The sequence below is a fragment of the Amaranthus tricolor genome, chromosome 14 (assembly GCF_026212465.1).
Source record: "Amaranthus tricolor cultivar Red isolate AtriRed21 chromosome 14, ASM2621246v1, whole genome shotgun sequence".
In the NCBI taxonomy this organism is placed as follows: Eukaryota; Viridiplantae; Streptophyta; class Magnoliopsida; order Caryophyllales; family Amaranthaceae; genus Amaranthus; species Amaranthus tricolor.
In genome coordinates, this window is record NC_080060.1 from 9,614,199 (window position 1) to 9,638,642 (window position 24,444).

General features: G+C 32.5%; 2 protein-coding genes across 2 annotated transcripts; both read right to left on the reverse strand.

Moving 5' to 3' along the window:
• Positions 1–151: 151 nt before the first annotated feature.
• On the reverse strand, positions 152–9,386 carry LOC130799639 (V-type proton ATPase subunit B 2-like). The gene is made up of 15 exons (XM_057662802.1): positions 9,235–9,386; positions 8,977–9,049; positions 7,654–7,709; positions 7,440–7,538; positions 7,172–7,231; positions 5,923–6,034; positions 5,631–5,839; positions 4,692–4,820; positions 4,449–4,586; positions 1,546–1,696; positions 1,387–1,469; positions 1,156–1,203; positions 1,003–1,056; positions 830–913; positions 152–750 (listed from the first exon to the last, which is right to left on the reverse strand). The coding sequence occupies exons 2-15, from the start codon at positions 9,029–9,031 to the stop codon at positions 565–567; spliced, it is 1,464 nt and encodes a 487-aa protein (XP_057518785.1). The 5' UTR covers positions 9,032–9,049; positions 9,235–9,386; the 3' UTR covers positions 152–564.
• A 3,022-nt stretch (positions 9,387–12,408) lies between these two features.
• On the reverse strand, positions 12,409–21,284 carry LOC130799916 (secretory carrier-associated membrane protein 4-like). The gene is made up of 12 exons (XM_057663211.1): positions 21,019–21,284; positions 18,798–18,893; positions 18,653–18,712; positions 18,469–18,502; positions 18,184–18,306; positions 17,218–17,280; positions 17,037–17,130; positions 16,031–16,076; positions 15,837–15,904; positions 14,950–14,998; positions 14,070–14,135; positions 12,409–12,774 (listed from the first exon to the last, which is right to left on the reverse strand). Exons 1-12 carry the CDS (start codon positions 21,052–21,054, stop codon positions 12,742–12,744), a joined length of 768 nt encoding a protein of 255 aa, XP_057519194.1. The 5' UTR covers positions 21,055–21,284; the 3' UTR covers positions 12,409–12,741.
• Between the last annotated feature and the right edge of the window lie 3,160 nt (positions 21,285–24,444).

Below are 24,444 nucleotides of genomic sequence, written 5' to 3' on the forward strand. Positions count from 1 at the left end.
TTGGAGAGAACATTTCCCTCAAAAGGGATATTTAACTGGGATGAGGACCCGCACACCCATGCGCCAATTCCATTGCCCACAACCAGGTTACTTCTTCATACAGTATACCATCATATTGGTAGTAGGATAAGTTGGTATGATCGATGAAAAAAGTCAAGAAAATTTTGGTTGTTTTACCAAAGATACAATTACACCAAAATTATACTCCCAATAAATTATGCGGGATATGAATAATATAATATAATATAAAACAAAATACATGTTTAAGAAAACGAAGTAAACCTGCTTCTCTAAACCCAGCTTTGAAGCCCCAAGTACACGAAAAAGGGGATAAATACTCAAAATCACAAATACATAATTGTTTGTTTTCCTTTAAGAATCTACATCATCCTTCCCACCAAAAGCTCTTTAATGTACACACCAACTAATCAAAGAATCCCACTTTTAGAGGACCTGAAACACGGGAACCTTTTATTGAAGCGATTGGTAAACAGCCTTAAAGAACAAATATGAAATGCTGAATGAGATAAGGACACAGGTGTAGTTTACTGAGAATCTCCCTCATTAACTTGAAGCATCCCGACTGTAGTACTGGTCAAGGGTCTTTGCTGGAATACGATGGAGAAGCTCACGGGGGAAGATCCTGAGGAGTGTCCATGCTAGATCGAGTGACTGGAAGACAGTACGGGTGTCATACGCTCCTTGGGACACAAATTTCCTCTCAAATTTGTCCAAGAATTCCAAGTATAGCTGAAAGATTAAAATAGTAACTAGCTGGTTGAATCTAGAATTTACGCTTAGAAAAATAGTGTAAGGAAGCAGAAAATACCAAATCCTCCGAAGACAGAGCCTCCTCACCAACGACAGCTTTCATGGCCTGTACATCCTTCCCGATGGCATAATTTGCATACAGCTAAAACACGGAAACAAGTCACTAACTAAAAGAATATTGCACTTTGGACTTTTAGAGGCTCAAAAGCAAGTCAAAAAACACCGACAAACCTGGTTGGAAACATCAGAGTGATCCCTACGAGTCATGCCCTCACCAATAGCACTCTGTATTCATAATCAGAAAAGAAAATTCAGTCAGCGCTTGAGAAGGCTTTGAGCATGCAGAATTCATTTAATATTGAACAACAGTTCAACAAAATTTACCTTCATAAGACGGGAAAGTGATGGCAGGACATTAATTGGTGGGTATATCTGTGCATGACCATCACAAGTTATTAAAGATGTAGTCAATGTATCCAAAATCATCAACATTGATCATTACATCTACAAAGGTTTGACTATGAATGGAATATGTGAATGCTTTTGAAATTTGACTGTGCATACTTCCTGAAAGTGCCACTGGAACAATTATACAAGGCAATATGAGATACTTGCCTGACGATTGTGCAACTGTCTGTCAATGTAGATTTGTCCCTCCGTAATATAACCCGTAAGATCCGGAGTTGGGTGAGTAATATCTAAAATGGGGAACACAGAATTAATGAAAAGTGGGAGAATTTTAATACAAAAAATGAGATATAGAGCTATCAATACCATCATTAGGCATAGTTAAAATTGGAATCTGGGTGATAGATCCCTTTCGTCCTTCAATACGTCCAGCACGTTCATAGATGGTTGCCAGATCAGTGTACATGTAACCCGGATAACCACGCCTTCCAGGCACTTCTTCTCGGGCAGCTGACACCTGATGAGAGAGTTTAATTATTATGCAGAATTCTGCAGCAAATCAATAACAAAAATTGCATTGCTTGATTGCAATACATCCCAAAAACTACAGCATATTTACATATAAAAAAGTTCTCCATTTCCAGCCCCACATCCTAGACGATTCAAAATATCAGTAACAGAACATGAACAGACATTACATATATTGTCCAGTTTGTTTGTACAATATTATTATATCTTAACTATCAATCATCAAGTCCATGAATCTACGAATTCCATGTCCAGAAAATCCTATGCAAACATAGCACCAATATAAATCATAAAAACCCTAAAAACGCATTCATCTATGCAAGCTAAAAATTCATCATTTTGAAATAAACAATCACTTCAAGTCTCCATAAAAAACGTGCAGGTTTCTCCAAAAAAGCTTTCTAAACATTTATGAGGGATCATGTTAGTTCCCAATGTCATCATACTTGTGCATTTGGTTCCGGATTTAAATAGCTCTCTAGTATTTTCCTTCTCTTCCCTCTTGCCCACCAATATCCATTTTCCCCTCCTTCACCCTATCCCTTTTCTTCCTAAACCTCCTTTTGGTTGCAAATGGGTATATTATGGTACACCCTAAAGGTTTGTAAATTGTAATAGATGGCCCAAAACCTAGGGAATTTAGAAATTTATCAGCTATGCTTAATCAGTGCGCTTCAAGTGCCACGTGTAGTAGGCTAATAGCAATTAATTCCATCATAGAGCATTCACTTTTTATTCTAAGATGGTTTGTCAAGAATAGGAATAATCACCTTCATAAAGATGACATTGATGTTAACGAGCACTTATCTGCCATGTCCTCATGGGGGGTCCAAAAACCTGAAGGGTTTATCACAAGAGTTTGAGCTACAAAGTTTCGTATTTTTATATATATTAACTAATCCTGTAATCTAACTTGCTATTTAAATCATCAGTTATTGTTTTATTACTTTGTTTATAATGTTCTGTAAAGTTGGGCATTGTTCTTGCTATAAGACAATTCAAAATTATTAGTGAGGTTTCCTAGAAAAGATTTGCAACCTTCTTTTCCAGCCATTGTATCCTATCATTTTGGGCAATTTCTGGGAAGATGCTAGTCTTGTCAAGTAGTGAGGAAAGATTCTAACTTAGATTCAAATGTGGCAGCATACAAACCACATGGCGTACCTCTTTCGTCACAAAGCTGAAATAAAGGCACATGAAACCTTCTCTCTGGTCTCTCCATAAATTTACTATAATTTCGTCCACTGATCTTTAAAAGAAATATTATTATCCCTACGTTTTCACAGAGCAACATATCTGGATTTTCCACCTTTAGTCAGGTCCACGATTTGTTTCTTACTAGATTTTTAGATACTGATTCATGGGTTTAAGAAGCTAGTAAGGGATAAGAAAGTGAGTATAGAATAAAGATAAGATTGCCTTTCATCATTGAGCTGCAGCTTGTTGCTGTTGGACCGCCAGGATGGGCCTAGGGCTAGGGCTGAAAGACAGGTTAAATAGTGAACTTTTATTGAGGCAAATCTAATTGGAAAGAATAATTTGATTAAGAGAGCACTGTTGCTAATGCTTAAAAAAGTGATTTCTTCATTAGTTTATTTTCTATTAGATTACAACAAAACTAATCTTTTATGCTAAGACAAACAAACACGACTCCAAATAAATCATAAGCATATTCTTTTAAAAACAGTGAAAGTGGGAAATGGTTTCCCCGTTATCAATATATAAAAATATGCTGTGAAAATCAATAACCATCCATCTCAGGAAAAAGAAAAGGTGTAAAAATCAATGTTCATCCATTTCAATGTAAAGGCATATGCCCTTATCTAATGTTTTTGAAAAAGAAATGGGTGAAGGACAAGATTAAAGAACATGGAGAAGAAAAATAAGCAGGCTGCAGCTAGAAACAGCACAGTCATGCTAGATCAGCATTTTGTTTGTTGCAGGTGGCCAGAAATTGAACTGGCCAGCATATTCTCCAAGCCCTAAGTTACAGCAAAAAGCTAAGGAATCCTGCGGGTTGAAAAAGTAATTTCCTAAAATTACTAAACTTGGTTTTGCTTGTTCTGTTCATAATACATGAAAATTAGATAAAACTTTTTTTTCAGCAGTTTAGCCAAGCAACTTTTGTTTTATATTTTAAACACAAAAAAAAAATGAGAAACAGTCAAAATAATGGAAGGTCCCTGACATTATTAATGAAAACTAGTTAAATTTAAATTTTACATTATTTTAAAAAAAGAAAAAGAAACCAATAATTCCTCCTTTCCCAACTATTTGCCTATGGTCTATGGGCTTTCCTTTTGGAAGGGGGAGTTGGGGTAGGGGCTGCTTGAGGTGGGGTGGAGGTTGATTCTTTCATTAGTCACGAGTCTCACGATAACTGACCTTCGAACTATATGAAAGACAAAAAATTGCAACAAACTTCAACAAACAATTGTCTGTTCGACAAAAAGATACTGATTTTAGGCACCTGGGAGCTATGAGTGATGGTAATATAACTTTGACTTGTACAAACTCAAGATCATCACAACTATTACTTCTCTGCATAGGAAAGCTAAATATTGTAGGCAAACTTCTTGTCTCCAAAATCAACCAACCATAAATCTCAAAAAGTTTTCATCTTACATACTTCCACCAAAGCTAGTGTCTAAAGCAACGATTACTTAATGGAGGAGCATAATACAAACACATTAAGCATCTCAAAGATAATAATTTGAATATGATGATGAATAAAGTGTTACCTCACGAAGCGCATCCGCATAAGAACTCATGTCAGTCAGGATAACAAGAACATGCTTCCCACATTCATATGCCAGGTATTCTGCAGTGGTGAGAGCAATACGAGGAGTAATAATACGCTCAATTGTAGGGTCATTGGCCTGCAATGGGAACAATTGAAACCAATCAGAATGAATAATCTCATCCAGCATGAAGGGTAGCCACAAAAAACACAATCTACAATAGACATAAAGACAATTATGTACCAGATTTAAAAAGAGAGTAACTCTCTCCATAGAACCGTTCTCTTCAAAGTCGCGTTTAAAGAACTGTGCAGTTTCCATATTAACTCCCATAGCTGCAAATACAATGGCAAAGTTGTCCTCTTCACCATCCTGAAAAAAATACGATAAAAATGTGAAGAAAATTTAGTAGGACAACATTCAAAGATAAAAATAAACCCAAATTGGGGATATAAATCATAGTCATCTATGTTACTCAAACTCTTCCCTTCACCTCAATTATTCTTGTTGTCACCTCGACACTTTGAGATTGGCCTAAAAATGACTCTTCAACACTTCATTTTGAACCAAAATAATGCATGGTTTTAAACAAAACGGCGGAATGGGACACTTGGAGACGATACTAAGTTGGACTAAGTAACATAAATGGCAATTAGCATCCTCCAAGGAAAAAAGAGGAATAGAATGAATGCTCACATACCCAACTCTACCCGATAATAAAAAGACCATAACCAGAACAAAAACAAAAACAAAAAATAAAGTTTCCAGATAAAATAATGGACAAAAGTAAAAACAGCATTACTTGCCAATCACTGATAATAGTTTTTGTAGTTGAACGGCAAACAAAAACGAAGATGGAGTAGCGAAGACAAGGAATTCGAAACAAGGATCTAAGAAAAGGATTAGAGTCGCAAATATTGAGAACATGAACCGTAAGGAAAATAGAAAATTAGAAAATTGGAACTCAGAGACATAAAAAGAGGGCAATGAGGACCGAAAATAACCTAAAAGTGGAAAAAATATGAAAGATTCACACTTACAGGTTGAGAAGTAGAAAATGGAAATGAATGGAGCAAAAGAATTCAAGTGGACGACCATTTTAACTAATATATTGGTTCATGATGAGATCTAGGCTTTGGCCTTATTGTTGAATGACAAACAGAACTTTTTCAGAAACCATACCTCCAAAAGGTTGTCAGACTTTTCCAACCGCTTCACAAGACCTGCTTGACGACATATCTGAGCAGCAATCTCATTGTGAGGAAGACCAGCAGCAGAAAAGAGAGGGATCTTTTGTCCTCTAGCAATAGAGTTCATGACATCAATTGTGGAAATGCCTGTCTGAATCATTTCTTCAGGGTAAGTTCTTTCACTGGGGTTTATTGAACTCCCTAGAAACAGAATAAATGTCGGACTATATTAGACAAAATTTCATTGACATACAGCAACATGAACAGGACTTGAAACCACATACCAGAAATATCCAAGTAAGCCTCAGGAAGAATAGGAGGGCCATTATCAATTGGTTTACCAGATCCATTAAAGATACGCCCAAGCATATCTTGGGAGACAGGAGTTTTCAAAACCTGGTCAACAAAAGAATATATTTAGAGCCCAGTAATTCTGTTGCTTAATAAAAATGAACATAGACAAAACGTGACAAACAAAATTGAAGTATAGACAGTAAACACAATCGTCAACAAACCATCTTGTTTGACTCTACTACTCTAGACTAACAGAGATTAGCTAAAAAGCTTTCCCAGGTAATCAAACTACTAAAGAGTTTGTTTCCAAAAATCTTAGAAATCACAGGAAAATCAATTATTTAGATCAAAAACAAATAAATGTATGCTCCTTCCTTCTACATAGACATTTTTAAAGAGAGAAAACAATGAAATTAATAATAAGCAAAGCTTAGGGGAAAACCAAAAATTGCAGCAACAACAAACAAGTTAATTTCTCACTGCAATCCTTTAGGAACTAGCAAGATTTCATCAACAAAAAAAAAAAAAAAAAAAAAGAATTTCACAAGAGGCACTTTAAAGCACTGACAATGCTAACCTCCCCGTTTACTTCCCAAAATTTCTCTTTACTCTTTTCTTTTAGCCACACCATTTTCCACTAACTTTTTGTATCTACTTCATTAAATTTAAGTCACCTCTCAGCAACGCTCACATACTCAAATGCTCCCTCAATTTAATGTTTCATACTATTTGAGATGGCCCTACTTATTATTTATCTAACTAAATGCTAATTTACATTTTTTGTCATTTAATGAGTTAACTATTCATAAATTATATCATTTAAAGAAAAATATTATAAATATTAAAGAGCTAATAAAAGAAAGTTATGAAAATTAAAGGGAGAAAATATAGAAAATTTACTTTATATTTATTCGAGAACGAAAAAATATGACTAACGGTACAATAGTTTTATATTATTAATTTCTGTATTTTACAGTAATCAAGATTTCCTATTCTTACTAGAACATAATCATTCATCAGCCACAATACCCTACTCAGAAGATGCAACAATTATCTTGTAAGTGAGATAAAAAGATACAGAACAGAAATGAAGAGCCAAGTGATAGAATCTGAAAAAACATGTCATTAAAAATAAAGCAACCTCAATTCCATATTGTAATCTCAAGGAAAGAACAAAACCCAAAATTGTTCAGGAACTATACTACTGTGGATTAAAAATGAATTTCCAGGTCTTCTTACCTCACCAGTGAACTGGACAGTAGTGTATTTGTTATCAATTCCAGATGTTCCTTCAAAAACCTATCAGAAAGATAAACAACATCACTTGTTAAAATTTCCTTTCAATGAAACTACTTCAAATTCTCGTTCATCAGCTGAGCTGGTTTTAAAATTTTACCATTCATAAATGCTAGTTTCATATTATCAGGATTAGTGACAATAGGTCAATTGAAACCAGAGTTACAAACTAATCAAGATAAACTATTTTAAAATTACAGACATGAAGTACCTGTACTACAGCCTTCTCACCATCAACTTCTAAAACTTGACCTCTACGAGTTGACCCATCTCCCAAACGAATATTAACAATTTCTTGAAATTTAGGTCCCTACCACAAACAGGTGAAATTCAAAGAGTTAAAATTTAACAGTAAAAGATCAAAGAAAAAGATGAAAAGTAACCAGAAAAATTAAGGAGATTGAGACAAAAGACAAAAAACCCACCTTAACTTTGTCAAGAATAACCAGTGGCCCTGCAACTCCTGAGACTGTTCTGTATTCTGCAGAAATCAATTAAAAAAATTAGCAATTCAACATGTTTTATGGAACGGCCAATAAACCGGTTGCTATTATATGGATCAAAAAGTTAGGCTTTTAAAAGGATCATAGTAGGAAGACGGGAGTAGCGAAAACGTGAATGCTTCGATAAATGAATGGGCATACCTTGAGAAACAGAATTCGACACGAAGATACAAGGGTTTAGGAGTTGTAATATTGAGGAAAAGATGAAAGAGAAACATTTAAGATGGTTTGGGTATGTGCAAAGATAGGATATTAACCAACCGATAAGAAAGATAGAAAGTTGGGGCTTTGGAGACTTAAAAAGGGGACATGTAAGATCGAAGATGACATGGAGGACAGGAGTGAGAAATGATGAATGACCTAGACTTACAAATTGAGAGGGTAGAAAATTGGAATTAATGGAGAAGAAGAATCTACGTGGGCTACCATTGGAACTGACATATTGATTCATGTAGCCGAATCTAATCTTTTGAGATTAAGGCTTTGACATAGTTGTTGTAATGAGCAATTCACAACATGATCACAGCTCTAAGTGCATAACAAAGATTAATTTCCATCACAATTATTATATCACAAAACTCATTCATACCACGAATAGAAAATTGACAACATTGAAAGGCCATTATGCATTACCACCGCTACTCAAAACACTTTGAATTGGATCAACATACCTCACAAAACCTCACATACTTAAATATGACCTTACTCCACTTGGACATTCCAAATTCCACTAAAAGAAACATGTATAGAGAAATTTCCCAACAGTGATCATCAAGCCCTTCTATATGACAGTCAACTAAAGGCAAAACAGCAGCAAAGCTAACTAATTCAAACAGAATAAGTCAAATTCATAGACTACTAGCCGACATTCCAATCACAAACCTCATTTCTTCAAAATCAACCATGTAGTGATACATAATTGAACTCCGTAACCAACTAAACTACTCTATCTTACCTCACCAGCCAAAAATAAAAAGGATTCCTATGATTAAACATCCACACCAACCCATAATTGAACATTCTATCTAACACAAATCAATAACTAAAGAAGTCATCCAATAATTAGATCAAGTTAATGCCATTAATCCAACAATAACCTCAAATAATCTTCCTACTGAACACAAAATTTCACAACTTTGACCGATATAAACTTCTGCAGCACAATCCATTAACGAATTCACTTCAGAAATAACAAATAATTAAACTAGATTAAATTGTCAATGACAATGTACTTGAAGAACTTACCCATCCCAACTTCCAAATTACCATCATCGCCATCGAAAATGTTCTGAGCACCCATCGTCAATCAAATCAAATACTGAAAAAATAATTGAAAATTTGCAATCAAAATCAATGAACAAACAACTACAACTTATAACAATGGGGCAAAAAAACAATCAGAATGATGGAAAATTAAGCAATTTTTTCATAAACAAGAATTGATAAATTACAAGAAGAAATTTAAAAAAATGATATAATTAATAGATCTGAAGAGGAAGGTACCTGTGATCAGAGGAGAGAGAAAAAGAGATGATTGGATGAAGAGAGGAGGGAGATGAAGTCACGAGAGAACGCAAGGGTAAGGGGAAATTGTAGTACTCCTATATGAGATCTGACAGTATACAATTACAAAATTTATGTTTTCATTGATCAATCAATTCACAATTTAAAATTTAAATTAACTTTTTTTTATTTATTTTGGTGTTTATTTATTCACAAATTGTTATATGAAACAATCTCATCAACACACGCGCGTCTTATAAATTTTATATGAGTTATATATCTCATGTATATAACTAGTATATAAACTCCTGAGTATGAAATATAAAAATTATGCATTCTAATAAAAATGTTAGAAAATGACAAATGTCATCTTTAAAGATTTCATGACAAATCATACATTTTAATAAACATTCTAATTAAAAAGTTGGAAAATAACAAACGTCATTCTTATAGGATCCATGACAAATGGAATTATATAAGGGGGTGATAATTGATTACATGATAATATTTACCTAATTTAGAATTTTTTTAATTTAAAAGTAGAGTTAAATTAGGTAAAGCATATAAATAATTTATTACAATAATTTTATATACCTAACCTAGAAACATACATTCTAATAAAAATATTGGAAAATGACAAATATCATTTTTAGAGGAGCCATGAAAAATCATACATCATACATTCTAATAAAAATGTTGGAAAATGACAAATGTCATTTTTAGAGAAGACATCATACATTTTAATAAAAATGTTAGAAAATGACAAATATTTAACGGACGTCGCGATTAATTCTTTCGAAAATCCGGTCGAAACAAAAATTTATTCGCCTATTTTCCAGCACGTAGACCGAAAAAAATATTTAACGACCCATCATAATGATATTTATTTCAAAAAACGAACGTCGCGATTATTAGTAGGGGGTAACTCTTTTGAAAATCCAGTCGATCCAAGTACTAATCCGCCTATTTTCCGACACATAGACCGAAAAAGATATTTAATGTAGACAAAAAATAGGCGAATAAATACTTATTTCGTCCGTTTTTTGAAAAACATATCGTTATGATGGGTAAAAACGTTAAAGTTCTAAAACACATTAATACTATTGGTAATTACAAAAGTCAAAGGTGATTAAGGATGGTCAACGAAAGTCACGGATGATTAGTAATGGTCAACGATCATTTAGGCTGGTCAAAGGTAATTTGGGTTCGTCAACAGTCACTTGGCCTGAATGGTGTGAACTTTGATACTTAAATGGTAGTTATTCGCAAAAAAAAACAAAAAAAAAAATTGAAGTTGTAATTCGCAAAAGACCTAAACTTAAAGACTGTTATTCGCAAATTGCTCTTAAATATATATATATATATATATATATATATATATATATATATATATATATATATATATATATATATATATAAACCTAAATTCTCATAAAATGTAACTTCGTACACTTAGAAATTCAATAGAACATCTTGAGATAAAGGATTACTCGAGTCTTCAGATAACGGATACAATTAAGCCAAACCATTACTTTGTTTCCACTCATGTCTAACCAAAAACATATTTGCTTCTTGTTTTTTTAAGGTCTTCTGTCCTCGGTGAAGCTCTAAACTTCATCTTTCTATCAATTCAATATTATCATTTATCATCACTCTTCTTATCAAGGTTTTCAAGTCCTTGTTGTCATCGTCTGATTGATGTTATCAAATTCCATCATTTGTATGGAGCTGATAGAAGAAAACAATATTTTGAATTAAAAAATCTAAGAGAAGTTCCACATAGTTAGCATCGAATTTCCATGAAATGTGAATTGCAATATTTTACTAAGATTTTTCCACATGCTATTATCCAATATATGCATTATCTAACTGCCGTAGCATTTAAGTTAAATTCTTGGTGATTTCCGTTTAATTCACCATTTTAACGTTTTTATCCTTATTAAGTGTTGGTTGTCTTTATAATTTACCCTAAACTATTTTTATGCTCTCAAATGTTTAGTTCACCATTTTGACGATTAATTCACCGTTTAATTCATCAACGCTCTCAAATGTTATAAGAATTTTGTTTTCATTTAAATTGTTGTCTTTATAATTTACCCTAGTTAAGTACATATGTATTAATGTCTTAAATGCACCTTTTGAACTTTATAATCCTAGTTAAGTACATTAAGTGAACATTATTGTGCTTAAGGCACCTTTTGTCAAAAATGGCAACAACTTGAATGAAAATAAAATTGTTACAACATTTGAGAGCGTTGATGAATAAAACGGTGAATTAAACGTCAAAATGGTGAATAAAACATTTAAAAGCATAAAAATGGTTTAGGGCAAATTATAAAAATAACAACCAACACATAATAAGGATAGAAATAACAAAATAGTAAATTAAACGGAAATTGATAAGAATTTAAAAAAATGCTACAACAGTTAGATAAGACATAAATTGAATGCTACCGTGTGGAAAAATATTTAAAAAGTGCTACTACTAGTGTTTCATCAAAATTCGATGCTACCGTGTGAAATTTCCCAAAATCAAAATAAATAATGGCAATCGTTTCCTTTACATTAATCATACCAAACAATTGATAAGATTAACACATAACATTTCTCTTATTCCTCTTTATCTGTTTCCTCCCATTGCATTTCAACTGCTCATATCAAACACTCCTAAAAGTTTCTAGACAATTGCTGGTTTATGGTACCTTAGGGTATCTTCTAAAAAGAAAATATACATTGAGAAGGTAAAATAAGCTCAAATAAGAAAGGGCGGATGTAGAAAATGATTGGGATATAATTCACAATTACGTTGCCTTTCAAATGCTTGTAAATTATAACACTATCTATTCTAGTGTAAATGTGTAATCTTTAAATTACACCAATACAATTCTATATTGAAAAAATTACCTTATATGTGACGCCATTGTTCCAATTTCTTGCTACTTAGCTGTTTTTCTGGATTCAACTAATAATTCAATGCCATGAAATTCCCAGTCTATTACAGAAGGTTTAACATCAGCCTAAAGTTTCACGTGTAAGCACAATGCAATGATGAAGGAGAACGCAAACGAATTCAGAGTACCATATCCTTAAACCATCAGATCGGTTTGGCCAAGCAGAAAACCGTCATCGAGTCCTTGAGAAGGAGGGAAATGCAACACTAATGTGGAAATACAGTGCACAGATTCTAAATTAAATAGCAGCAGTACGAAACATTTAGGGCTCACACGAAACATCATGGATTCTTCATTTTTCATTTTACAATGATCTAACAGAAACCTAAAGTGAGGGGAAGTGCAATATGGTCCTATAGAAATCACACTATGGAATGCAACATGAATTGAAGGAAATAGAGAGCCCTCACATTTTTACATGGTATGCACAAACTAAATCTAAAGGCTTTCTATCAGAATAGCACGCCCTACAAAATCTGAGTTCTCTTTGCAGATTTTGATGGGTAAGAGAGGTTGCAATACAAACCAACTGAAGCTCTTGTGTACTTGATCAATTCTACTTGTGCCCCCGAAAATACATGTAAACTTTCTGCAAAATCACAAACAAAAAAATCAGAAAGTTAACGCATACAAGGCTATACGCTAGCAGAGTAGCAGAATGCTGCATAACATATTTGTGTGAGTAGCAGAATGCTGCATAACACATAGACTGATGAAACAGTATGAGTTCTAGTCATTGGCAGGTTGGCAGCTTAACAGAAGATAGTGAGGCATTTGTTGCATGAGATCTCAACAATTGGATAGATAGCTAAATTCACTGTTCAAAACTGTTGATACCATGACTCTATACCTCTACAAAGACACTCAGTAGCGTGAGATCAGTGACAGAACAACAGGTTTCACATGTACACAGCTCCCCTAAAAAAGTGCAGAAAGGCTTTCTGAACTTAGCCCAGCCATTCCAAAGAGGTGGTTTCACATATCCCCTTGATCCAAAGAACTTGACAACCATAAATTCAAAAAGTAAAAAGCGTATGGTTGATTTAGTCCATATGTATTCTGAAATTAGGTTTTGATACTCGTTACAAATAGACATCAATCTTTTTATCCTAGGCACCAATCTCATGGCAGGAAGGAGAGCTAAGAAATTGGGAGGAATGTACTTTTTTTTGCTATAAAATGAAAAAGTAACACTGATCTCACCCATCCAGTATTCCATATCTAAAAAAGAGAAAATAGATTACAAAATACAACCCTCACTTCCACGGCTCCACCCCTTCTTGCAATGTCCACATCTAAAAGCATTAAACTCTGTTTTATCTAAAATAAAGGGATAGAATAAAAATTATAAACCTTGTCTTAGAGGAACATTTAACATTTCTATACCCACTTTGAAAATAATCCGTAATTCCGTATATCCCTCCTTTTTAGGTGTGGAAATAACATCTAAACCCAAACTTACTTTTTGCCAGAAAATTTTAATGCCAGGTCTGTAAAACAACTATAATGACGACAACAAATTGGTGCCTAGAAAACAACAGAATGACACTTGATTTTTACAATAAACAGAAGGCAGAATCCGAAATTGTTCAGTCCAATGATTAAAGCTACACATGAATCTTCAACAGAGGTTACAGAAAACAGAAGTTAGAGGTGGTAACTCGAAAATGTTGATGAATAGAAAATCATTGGGCTGACTGGTCTCTTCACTGTTTCGCAATGGGGAATCTGACAATGATTATTCCCCAACAAAACAAAAGGGGGAAGGGGATAATTGCATACATTATCAGCAGGGCAATAATCCTATACCTAGCAGGTGGCCCTTCCCAGAGTAAAACATAATACTCAGAAACAAAAGCAAGTGGTGCCAATTGCCATTCTCACCTGAAGAACCCAAAAGCTCAGGAGTGATTCCAAACAAAAGAAAGCAAATCCAACCAAGTAAAAAACCTGTATAGACAAACAAATGCAGTTTTGTCCTGTTAATTTACAAATAAATAAATAAATAAATAACTGGAGAAATGGCTAAAAAAGTAATAAAAATAAGTCAGCTGCATATCAACACAATCCAGAGGAAACAAACTCTAAAGATCATGTAATACAATGTAAAGTTCCCATTAGGTGCCAGATATATTAGATATCCTAATACATTTCCATCTTATGCAAAAGGAATGAAAACATTAAGAATGTGAAAAACAACAACAATGACAATGCCAAAGCCTGAATTCCAAAAGTTTGGGGTTAGTTACATGAACGAAATCAATAGATCAGTCAAATGGTTGCCAACGTGAATTTTTCATCTCCATTCTTTTTTTTTTTTCTACCATCTTAATCTATAAGTCTAAATTCTTCATACTTTTTTCACTTCAATCTTCCTTGCCCTTTTTTTAAATCCTAAAGTTTCAACCTTTCGATTCACTAATACCACATCTTTGCACATGCCCAAAGCATTTTAAACGATTTTCTTTCATCTTCTCCTCAATATTGAAACAACATAAATACTAATTAAAATTCAACAAACTGAGTTCAATCCCCCCTGGAAAAAAATACTTTGCGGGAAGCAAATATATGATTGATGAGATATTTCTAATCGAATACACTTAGCAAAAGGGAAATAGCATGATTATAACCTCACAACATCATCTCTCAGTATCCAAGCCATGAAATAGATTCCTTGATAATTTATCATTATTGTAAAATAATTTCCTAACAAAACTAAAGCTAGTCAGAGTAAATACTTCATACGAATATCTATAAAACTTACCCCAACTAGAACACTATGAGGAAATACATCAATTGCTGCAAGGATGCCCCTGAAAAATTTCAGTAGTATAGATGAGAAATAACTCCCTTCCAAGAAACAGACTCAAAAAATTTAGCAATCGTCAAGAACTAATACAAAATAGTTCTCCCCAAATGAAAAGAAATAATGGAGATAATTCACTTATTACACTAATAAGACATGACGACACAAGACAAATGGGAAGTTCAATGAATAAAAAACATTACATAATCAAATTTATATTTACCATGGATTCTTCATCTATATTGTTTGCACTCATATTGTCTTAAGATTATATCTATTTTTTTCCGGGTTCTTTCCACTAGAATCCAAGCAGTTAAAAGGGTGTGAAATAACTAAACCAATATACTTTGGCATTGAATGATCCTTGCTTTTTATTCCCATATTGGAGAAGATCCAAAACAAAATTTTGCATCACATCCCAGAAAATGATGATGTACCAAAACTCAGCTAAGCAAGTTTCCAAAAAAAAAAAAAAAAAAAACAGTTTTGCCAACAAAAACAAAATGATTAAATTATCCCTCTTTAAGCTGTAAATTTAGACCCTCTGACAAAACAAAATTGTTTCATCTCTACAATAACATCGTTACATTTGAGTAACGCCATTGAATAGAATTGATCCTCAGAAAATATAGTTAAAATCACTAGAACACCACAACAGACAACTGACAAGATATCCATAATGAAATAATATTAATATGATCTCTGTGTGATTTCACTGTTTTTCTTAATATGAACCTCAATAAATTGTGTAAATTTAAAATGACACTTGGAAAACCTTAAAGCTGATAATAGTTCAAACAAGTAGGTTGCGGATAACCATTGTCAAACAAAATTAAGAAACTTACGTGAAAGACTGTCCATGAAACACAATTGGGGGAGCAATTGCAGCAAAGATACAAAAAAGAATGTGGAGCTGCACGATAATAACATTACATCAGGAACTCCAAATAGAAAATAAGAAGGGTGTAAACACCAAATATCCCCGGTCCAATTAAAAGGTGTTAAAAACATTAAAAATTCGTAGAAAGTGGAAACTCACCAGGTATAACAAGAAAAACCAGCCAAACTTCAAAGCACTATCCGTCCTGAAAGGAGAAAATTCAAATCAGTGTAAATTTGTTCCGTAATTTCTGCATAGTGATTAAAATCAATATTTTCTCTTCTAACTCCACATTATAACTAAAGTTATTTTTTTCCTTCTTCCTTTACGAGAGGGAGACAACCAACCTCACACGATACAATATTTTCAATATTTAAATTCAGCAGCAACCCTCATAAGAGAGGGTAAAGGTCACTGCCTCTTTGTGAAAGTTTCAAGAGCTACACACAAATTACATCCCTGGATCCAACTCCCACCGTATTTCACAGCCATGACTCATGTGAAAGACAAGTGGGCAGCTGAAAGAAACACTGCCAACATCAACTTGCCAAGCAATTAATTTCATGGAAGCCAGATAACTAACTGATAAGTTTTTTTTTATTAAAAACATCAAAATCCAAAATATACATATAGAATATAAATATAACTAAAACAAAAAGATCTATATTTGTGGCCTCTGAAATTTCAGACCTTTTAGAAAAACAACATGAAAGCATCTTCAGTGTTCCTTCGATTGATAATTTTCGTCCTAAAAGTATCAGTCATGACAATTTATTACAATTAGAGGTTAACCAGTTGCATATTATCCTACTGAACCGCAATTTCCAGAACTAACATCCATCCCTGAAAGGAAGCTCCATATTGGATCAATTTTGGAATGTTTATCATAGTTTTAGGGTCTGATATCAAATAAAAATTTCAGGTTTGACAGATCTACGCGTCTTTTGAAGAAATCTATAGAAAAGAAAAGGCTAAAGGTTTAATCAACGAAGAGCTTTGAATATAAGGAAAAGTCTTACTAAGATTTATCCACATTTATCGTTTTTCAACAATGAATATTTTTCATACTAGAAACGGTGAGCACAGTTTAAACACAAACCACATGCATACACAAGAGAGAAATGAAGAAGAGAGGAAAGGTAGGCCAGAAGGCATAAACAACTACCTCATAGCACGATAAAGTGGTCGATACCACAAAACATATGATAGGGGAACACCAAGTAGAGCGTATATCAATGCAAGGAAAAAAATTTTGACACCTAGAATGCAAAAAAAATGTCAATAGATTTCTTTATAATAGCATGGCTAAAGAAAGTTCAATCAGAATAAAATAATTTGGTCTTTACCTCCTCCCTTAATCCAACAGACGATGATTGCAATTATATTGTATGACAGACAGAAAACTAAGCCTGCATCAATAAGACAAAGTTGAGCACTAGGTCCAATTCGAACTTAACCAAGTCAACAAAATTCAGTTATGAAGTCCACAGAAATTAAAAAAAATAATGAAGAAATATTTGTTGACTTTAGAGAAAAAGAGAAGTAGAGTAAGGAATACAATAGAAAGCAGTATAATATCCTCTTTTGTCAATTCTGTCAAAAAATAATGAAGAAAACAACATGAATAACCCAAACCACATATCACAAAGATGCTTTCTTCTAATGATGGATACATTCATTACAATAGAGCAAATCAAGATACACAAAAACTAAAAGAGGCATAAAATAATTGAAACTACTATACGACTGTTGGTGCATCTTGCCAAACGAATAAAACTCTAAGCGATACATATTCAGAGTTGTCTGGGATAATATCTTCAAAACATAATTGATCATGCAAAATACAGATTGGACATGCCATGTCCCTAATATTACATGAAAAATCCTCAAAGGAAAAGGAATACATCAACCATTGCAGATTTGAAATCTCGAAATCTATCAAACTATAAAACAATATTGATTGATGAATAGTAGTGCTCATGCAAGTGTAGCAACTAATTTAGTAGCATGTTCATTCCTATCCTTAAGGGGGGAAATTAAGGTCTATGAAGAAAAAACGAGAGAAGAAATCCATTATCATGGCTCCATGAATTCCATCTCATAAAAAAAACTCTTTGAACAACTGACTAGTTAATTCAAGGGCATGCTAAAACCTATAAAATGTAACTGGTGCGCATCACAATCCTCAATACAAAATACAAATCAAATAGACAGATTCTAGTTAGGGTAATATCACATATGACCATTAATAGGAAAGGAAAAAAACAAAGCATTCCAACATCGAAGAAATTTTTATGGAAAAAAATTGATACCTAACCAACTTGCAAATGCCAAATACTGCAACTTTTGAGCATGAATAGGTATTTCATTGGCTATGTCATGGTGTATGACTGGGAAGAAAGGCGGCCAATTTCTATCATCAACAGGGACACCAGCTGCATTGAAAAAATGACAAGTGAGAATGGAAAACAACAACCAACACATGAACTTATTAGAGCATTTTGTAGAATAATGCATAGCCTCAAGATCAAGATCAAGATCAAACAAAAAGGCAAAAAAAGCACTCAAATATAGGCTCTAGCCTCTTATTCAACAACCTGAAGTGACAGCATCTTCTCTCCGCTTAATGTCCTGCAGTAAAAATGTTGAAAACAATACAATCAATGGACATTGGAAAGTCAAGATTAGAACAAAATATGTCCTAGTTGCATTATCCATTAACATCGTTTGACAAGGAAAAAAAAATCAGTTCATCTTCACTTAGACGGTGGTAAAACTGACCAACTCTCTCCTTTTAAGATCTGCCTCCCAATCAACAAGTTCTTTCTCTTTGTTATGATCCTACAAGAAATTAATAGAAGATAAATTTGGATAACCTTCCAAGTAAAAACCAAAAGCAATTAATTGAAACTTAAAGGTTCCATACATTCCTGCTTTCCCACGACACATCAACAGCGTCAGTCTTTTGACCAAACCCAAAGGAAGGGAGACGGAACTTTGAACCAGCAGCACTTGAACCGTTCTATGAAATTACAGAGCAATTATCAACAAGAAAAAATGAAAAGTTCTTTACTAACAAAAGTGTAACTTTAAAATTAGTTAGAGATATATTAAGTTGTCAGCATTCTAAAGCAAAATTACCAGCAATTTCAAAGCTAAAATAAGTTCACCATATTTCTATCATCTATTGTGCCTCATGGTTATACATAGGAAGAACGCCATGTATACCGTACTGACTATATTTTAACTAGCAGCAGCTTTGTAATCACCCGAGTCAACTAGAAAAGTCCTCATCCATACTATATCATCAAATACCGGCATTTCTTATCCAGAATTAGGCTTGTGCCTTGTACTCTTCAAATTTCAAACTCTAATTAGGTAATTATGTTAAACATGAAACCATCTCAAGGGAGATCATTAACATAATCAAGTGATCAGATAAGGGCATTCAAGCCAATTGAATGAATTAGCTCTAGACATAACTGATTTTAAATATCTAAAGTGCAGCCATGGTAACAAATTCATACATCAAGAAGGGACATACAAAAGAAATTATGTATTCAAAATCAATAACAAATATGCCTCTCAAAAATATGCTAACAATTTATCATGGGAGATGGCTTGCACATATCCTAGGAATGTTCATAAGGTGGTTTTTTTCCTTGCCCCTTGAGTGCTTTATTGCAATGATAAGCTGTGATCGATATAATAGAGGACAAAGATAAATTGAATGCAAGTCTTAAATTCTATTATCACATTGGATTAGAGATAATTGATGACAAACTAACGACCTTAATCTAGTGATCCAGTCTGGCAGTCTCCACTATAACTATCAACTGTAGAAGTTTCAATCAAGTCTTTGAATCAAAAAGTAAAGTCAATAGGAGTCATGCTTATTAACCAAACATGTCTTTATTCTTCATAAAAGAAATCTATCTAACATGCAGAAAAACAGTCCTTGAGATTGAGTATTGCACCAATATACAGGTTATTACATAAAGAATAAAAGGAAAGAATGTTATTATATCTATACTCCCTATCTACAAACAAGGGGCAAGATCTGTAACAAGTAAATCTAACAGCTGTCCTTAAAGATTACAATTGTCTTGCAAAACAGAAAATCCTAATATCCTAACTAATTAAGAAAGCGGCAAGCAAACCTCAATAATATATTTTTCTCAAAGTCAACAAAGATATTTTTCGAACTAGAAAATATTCACTGCATCCAGAAATGAAGCTCAGGATTTTTACTTCGATGCAATTTTTGCCTAATAGAAACGATATGACAAGAAATTAGTGCACCAATTAGATGTCACTATGTGATTGAAAGGTCACAATTTAGAACCTGTAAGAGGTACCTCTTGTAAAAATGCAAGGCATTGTTTATATAATTTTGAGCAAGTGCAAAATCAACCTTGAGTGAAGGTGTTGGCTTGATGGCTCAAGCTAATGCATATGGTGTTGTGAGGAACACAAGAGGGTCTTCGGTGTGTGATGGTGCAACAAAGAACATGAGTGTGGTGCATAAGGGATGCTTGGGCAAGGCAAGAGAAAGCTTGATCAATGCATTAGGGTGCACCAAAGGAGCCTTAGATTGTGCATTGATCAAGGCAAGGTATTGAGGGAAGGAAGGCAAGTCGAGGCAGCACACAGCACCAAGTCAGAAGCCTCCTGAAGGACCCTCGATCGGTAGAGCGGCATGGCTCGATCAAGCGGTGAGCAATAGATCAGAAAGTCATTCTATATCAAAATTGGTATGCAAAAATCTTTCACATTGTTTTTTAATATGAAAAATAGAGCAGAAAGTCAGTGTGTACTGGGTAGGCAATCTTCTGAGTTCTGAAAATGGCTAAAAAATCAAATGTAATGATCATGTAAGAACTCAATAATCTGATTCAAACCATGAAGTGGGGAAACAAAAGGTGCAGTCCAAATTTCACATTTCTCAGTGCGCTTAATAATGAAATGCTAGGGCTTTCATATCCAGATCAAACAATGCAAACAAAATCACAACAATAACAACATAAAATTATTGCATTTAATGATACAAAATTACGACGAAATTTAAAAGGAATTCAAGAAGCAATAGATCTTAAGTACAGGAAGCGAATAATGGTGAACAAATCAAAAAAAGGAGAGAAAATTACAGCGAATGGATTGACATTGTCCTGCTGAGAACTCATTGTGCAGTTAATGATTGGATTGTTGTTGACGCGAAGGAATTTGAGAACTTCGAAATGGTAATGTACCGAATTCGCAGTGGATGGAGTGAGAGTTAAGAAGAGATGAGTGAGAGTGACTGACCACTGATAACTAACTGGTATGGAGAGTGGAGACAGAGAGATGGAGAGGGAGGGAAATACGGAAATAGAAAATGGGGGGTATTTTCCGTCACGTACAAATGCGGGACTTCTAATAACATGTGTCCTCGTAAGTGTTAAGCATTAGCTTTGATTTTGTTATACTCCACTATGAATTTGGTAGGGAAAATTAGGGTTGATCAAAATAATGTACGTTAAAAGTATAAATATTAAGAAAAATTACCTAGAATAATCCAATTTATTCATGATTTTCCTACAATAATTTCACCAATTGATTAACCATGAATAATTTCAAATTTGAGGGGTATTTTTCTAGAGTAAACCCGGTGACCGGAAAAGGATAAATTAAAATAAAATGTCGAAGAAAATGTTCAAAAAATGTTTAAAAAAAATTTATGATTTTTTTACTGTTTAGAATTTTTAATGTAAAATTTCAAAATTTTTCTCTAATTTTAAATTAATTTTCAGTTTTACTTTGTTGGTGAATTACCTACTATAGCAGGTCATCGGGTTACCCGAGTTTACTTAGGCAAATATCCCTTAAAGTTAAGATTATTCATGGTTAATCAATAGATGAAATTATTGTAGAAATATCACGAATAGGTTGGATTATTCTAGGTAATTTTTCCTAAATATTATCATAATCATTACATATTAAAATCTTTAGTTTTTTTGCCTACTTTTGACCCATGAAATAACTATATATGATTGATCATGTATTAATACGTATTGGTAAAAAATTTTAATTTATGTTAAGTAATAATCAAATGATTGAATTCTAATTTTATATCTTGCTCATTATTTTCTTATCAGGAAAATAAAATTTTAGATTTTAGTATTAGAAAACAATATCACGATTGTTATTGTCAATCCTTCTCAAGTTTTATTACTCCTTTGTGGATATCGTTCATCCATCTCTAATACTAAAACAGAGACCACCTAAGGACACGTGTCATGTTTTGATGAGTTTAGTTCCCCCCTAATAACTAGAGTATTGAATACGCTATTACCTCAAATAGTCTTTAATATATAGATTATCTACTATAATAAACCCTACAATTAAGGAATTAATTACTGCGGCATTACTGACTTTCTATGTCTCCTTAAACTAATTATCACATTTTTTAAAGATCTTGCAACTTGTGATTGAAGAAAACTTCTATCTTTTTCTCATAAAAATTCCCTATCTTCTATTCTCATATCTAAAAAATTGGGTTTTTTATTTTTAATTATCTCTCTATATAGATTTTTTGGGTTTAGTTAATTCGAACCAAAGAGAGAAGTAAAGCATGTAACCAATCTCGATAAATGGGTCATATCTCTTCCATTAGTCTATTTTTATCTTTTATTTTATTAAATATTTTATTTATTGATTTTTGATTTTTGATATCTTATTTTTTCTATGCATGTGAATGATTTATTTATAAATTTAAATTTTAATTTCTTTTTATTGTTATTATTTTGATTGATCAAACATGGATCTCTTTTTTTTCTAATTTAGCAAATTTTAATTTCTTTATTCAAATTGAGGGGAAATAAGTCGTGTTTAGAGATGGACGAAATCTAAAGAGGAGTAATTAAACTTGAAAAGGATTGACAATAACAATCGTGATATTGTTTCCAAATACTAAAATCTAAAATTTTATTTTCCTGATAGGAAAATAATGCACAAGATATAAAATTAAAATTCAATCATTTGATTATTACCTAACATAAATTTTAAATTTTTACCAATATGTATTAATGCATGATCAATCATATATAGTTGCTTCATGGGTCAAAAGTAAGCAAAAACTAAAGATTTTAATATGTGATGATTATGATAATATTTATACTTTAACATACAATATTGTATACAAAAAAGTGGTTCAATATTTATAGTTGATAAAAGTTGTTATAAATGTATCCATTTCACTAGGTTTATATATCGTTTAACTTTATTTTCCATCATAATATATACTATGGTACACAAACCTATATTTCAAATTGCGTATCAATATTATTTTTTTTATAAATCTGTTTTTGATATTTTTTATTTATTTACGTAAAAATATATGTTAAATATGATAAAATATTAAACAACCCGTGCTTAGCACGGATTGTAACAGACTCAAAATTCTTAATCATAATCTTTCGATTAATTATTCCGAATTTTCAATTAAAATTCCTAATCCTTTGGTTATCCATATCAAACCATCTTTAATTTCTAAACCTTTTCCGATTTTGTAATTTCTTTCAAATATTAAACTTAAAAAAATATTATTTTGTTTAAAATCTTTTTGTAAGCACTAAAATATTATTTTATTATTTTATAGTACGAAAACTAAAATTTTATTATTATATTTACGGTTTTGTAAAACGTTACGTTTTAACTTTTTCCTTAAACTAACATTACTACTTATTATTTTAACCTTATAACTTTGATATTTTATATATAAAAATGAGTCGTATTTTTATTATTAACTTTAAATATAGTTTAAGCAAAATTTTCTAAGTAACTACATATTTTCATTATCAAATTTACCTATTATTTTAAAGTATATTTACCTGTACATACTAAAAAAAAATTGATGAACCAAAATCCTTTCTTTAGTAACCCATGATGTTCATCACTTACACAAGTTATCACCATTTTCTTACATAAGCTAATCTTCTTTTACACTCCAAACTCTTACACATTCACTTACACATTCTAAATTACTTACACAAGTTAACCTTTTTCTATACTCCTAAAATACTTTTTCATACAATCTAATGAACTACAAAGTTGCCCAAACCCATTATAAATACCCCTTAGCCATGAGATCACTTACCCCACCATCATTAAATCTTTCTAACATTCTTTCTTATATTTTCACTTCATTTAAATCTTATTATCTTAATACCTTTATTATTAGTTGAAGAAATTCAAGAAGATGGAGCTTAGAACACTCTTTATTTAGCTAAATCTTCATCATTATGGAGCATTATTAGGTTATTACTTATTACTTTAGGTACTTAATATATTATTATTTTTGGAGCTTGGATTTAATTATTTTGGGAGCTTAGAAGACCATCTTTATTTTGGGAGTTTGGATTAATTATCTTTGAAGCATTATTATCTATCTTGGAGGGTCTTATTTCTTGTTATTTTCTTAATTAGTACTTAGTACTAATCCTTGGTGTTAGTATGGTATAACTTCTTACCTTACTCTTTTTGTGGAATTTTACATTATATTTACTTTATAATATGCAAAGTATGAAATATGTTGA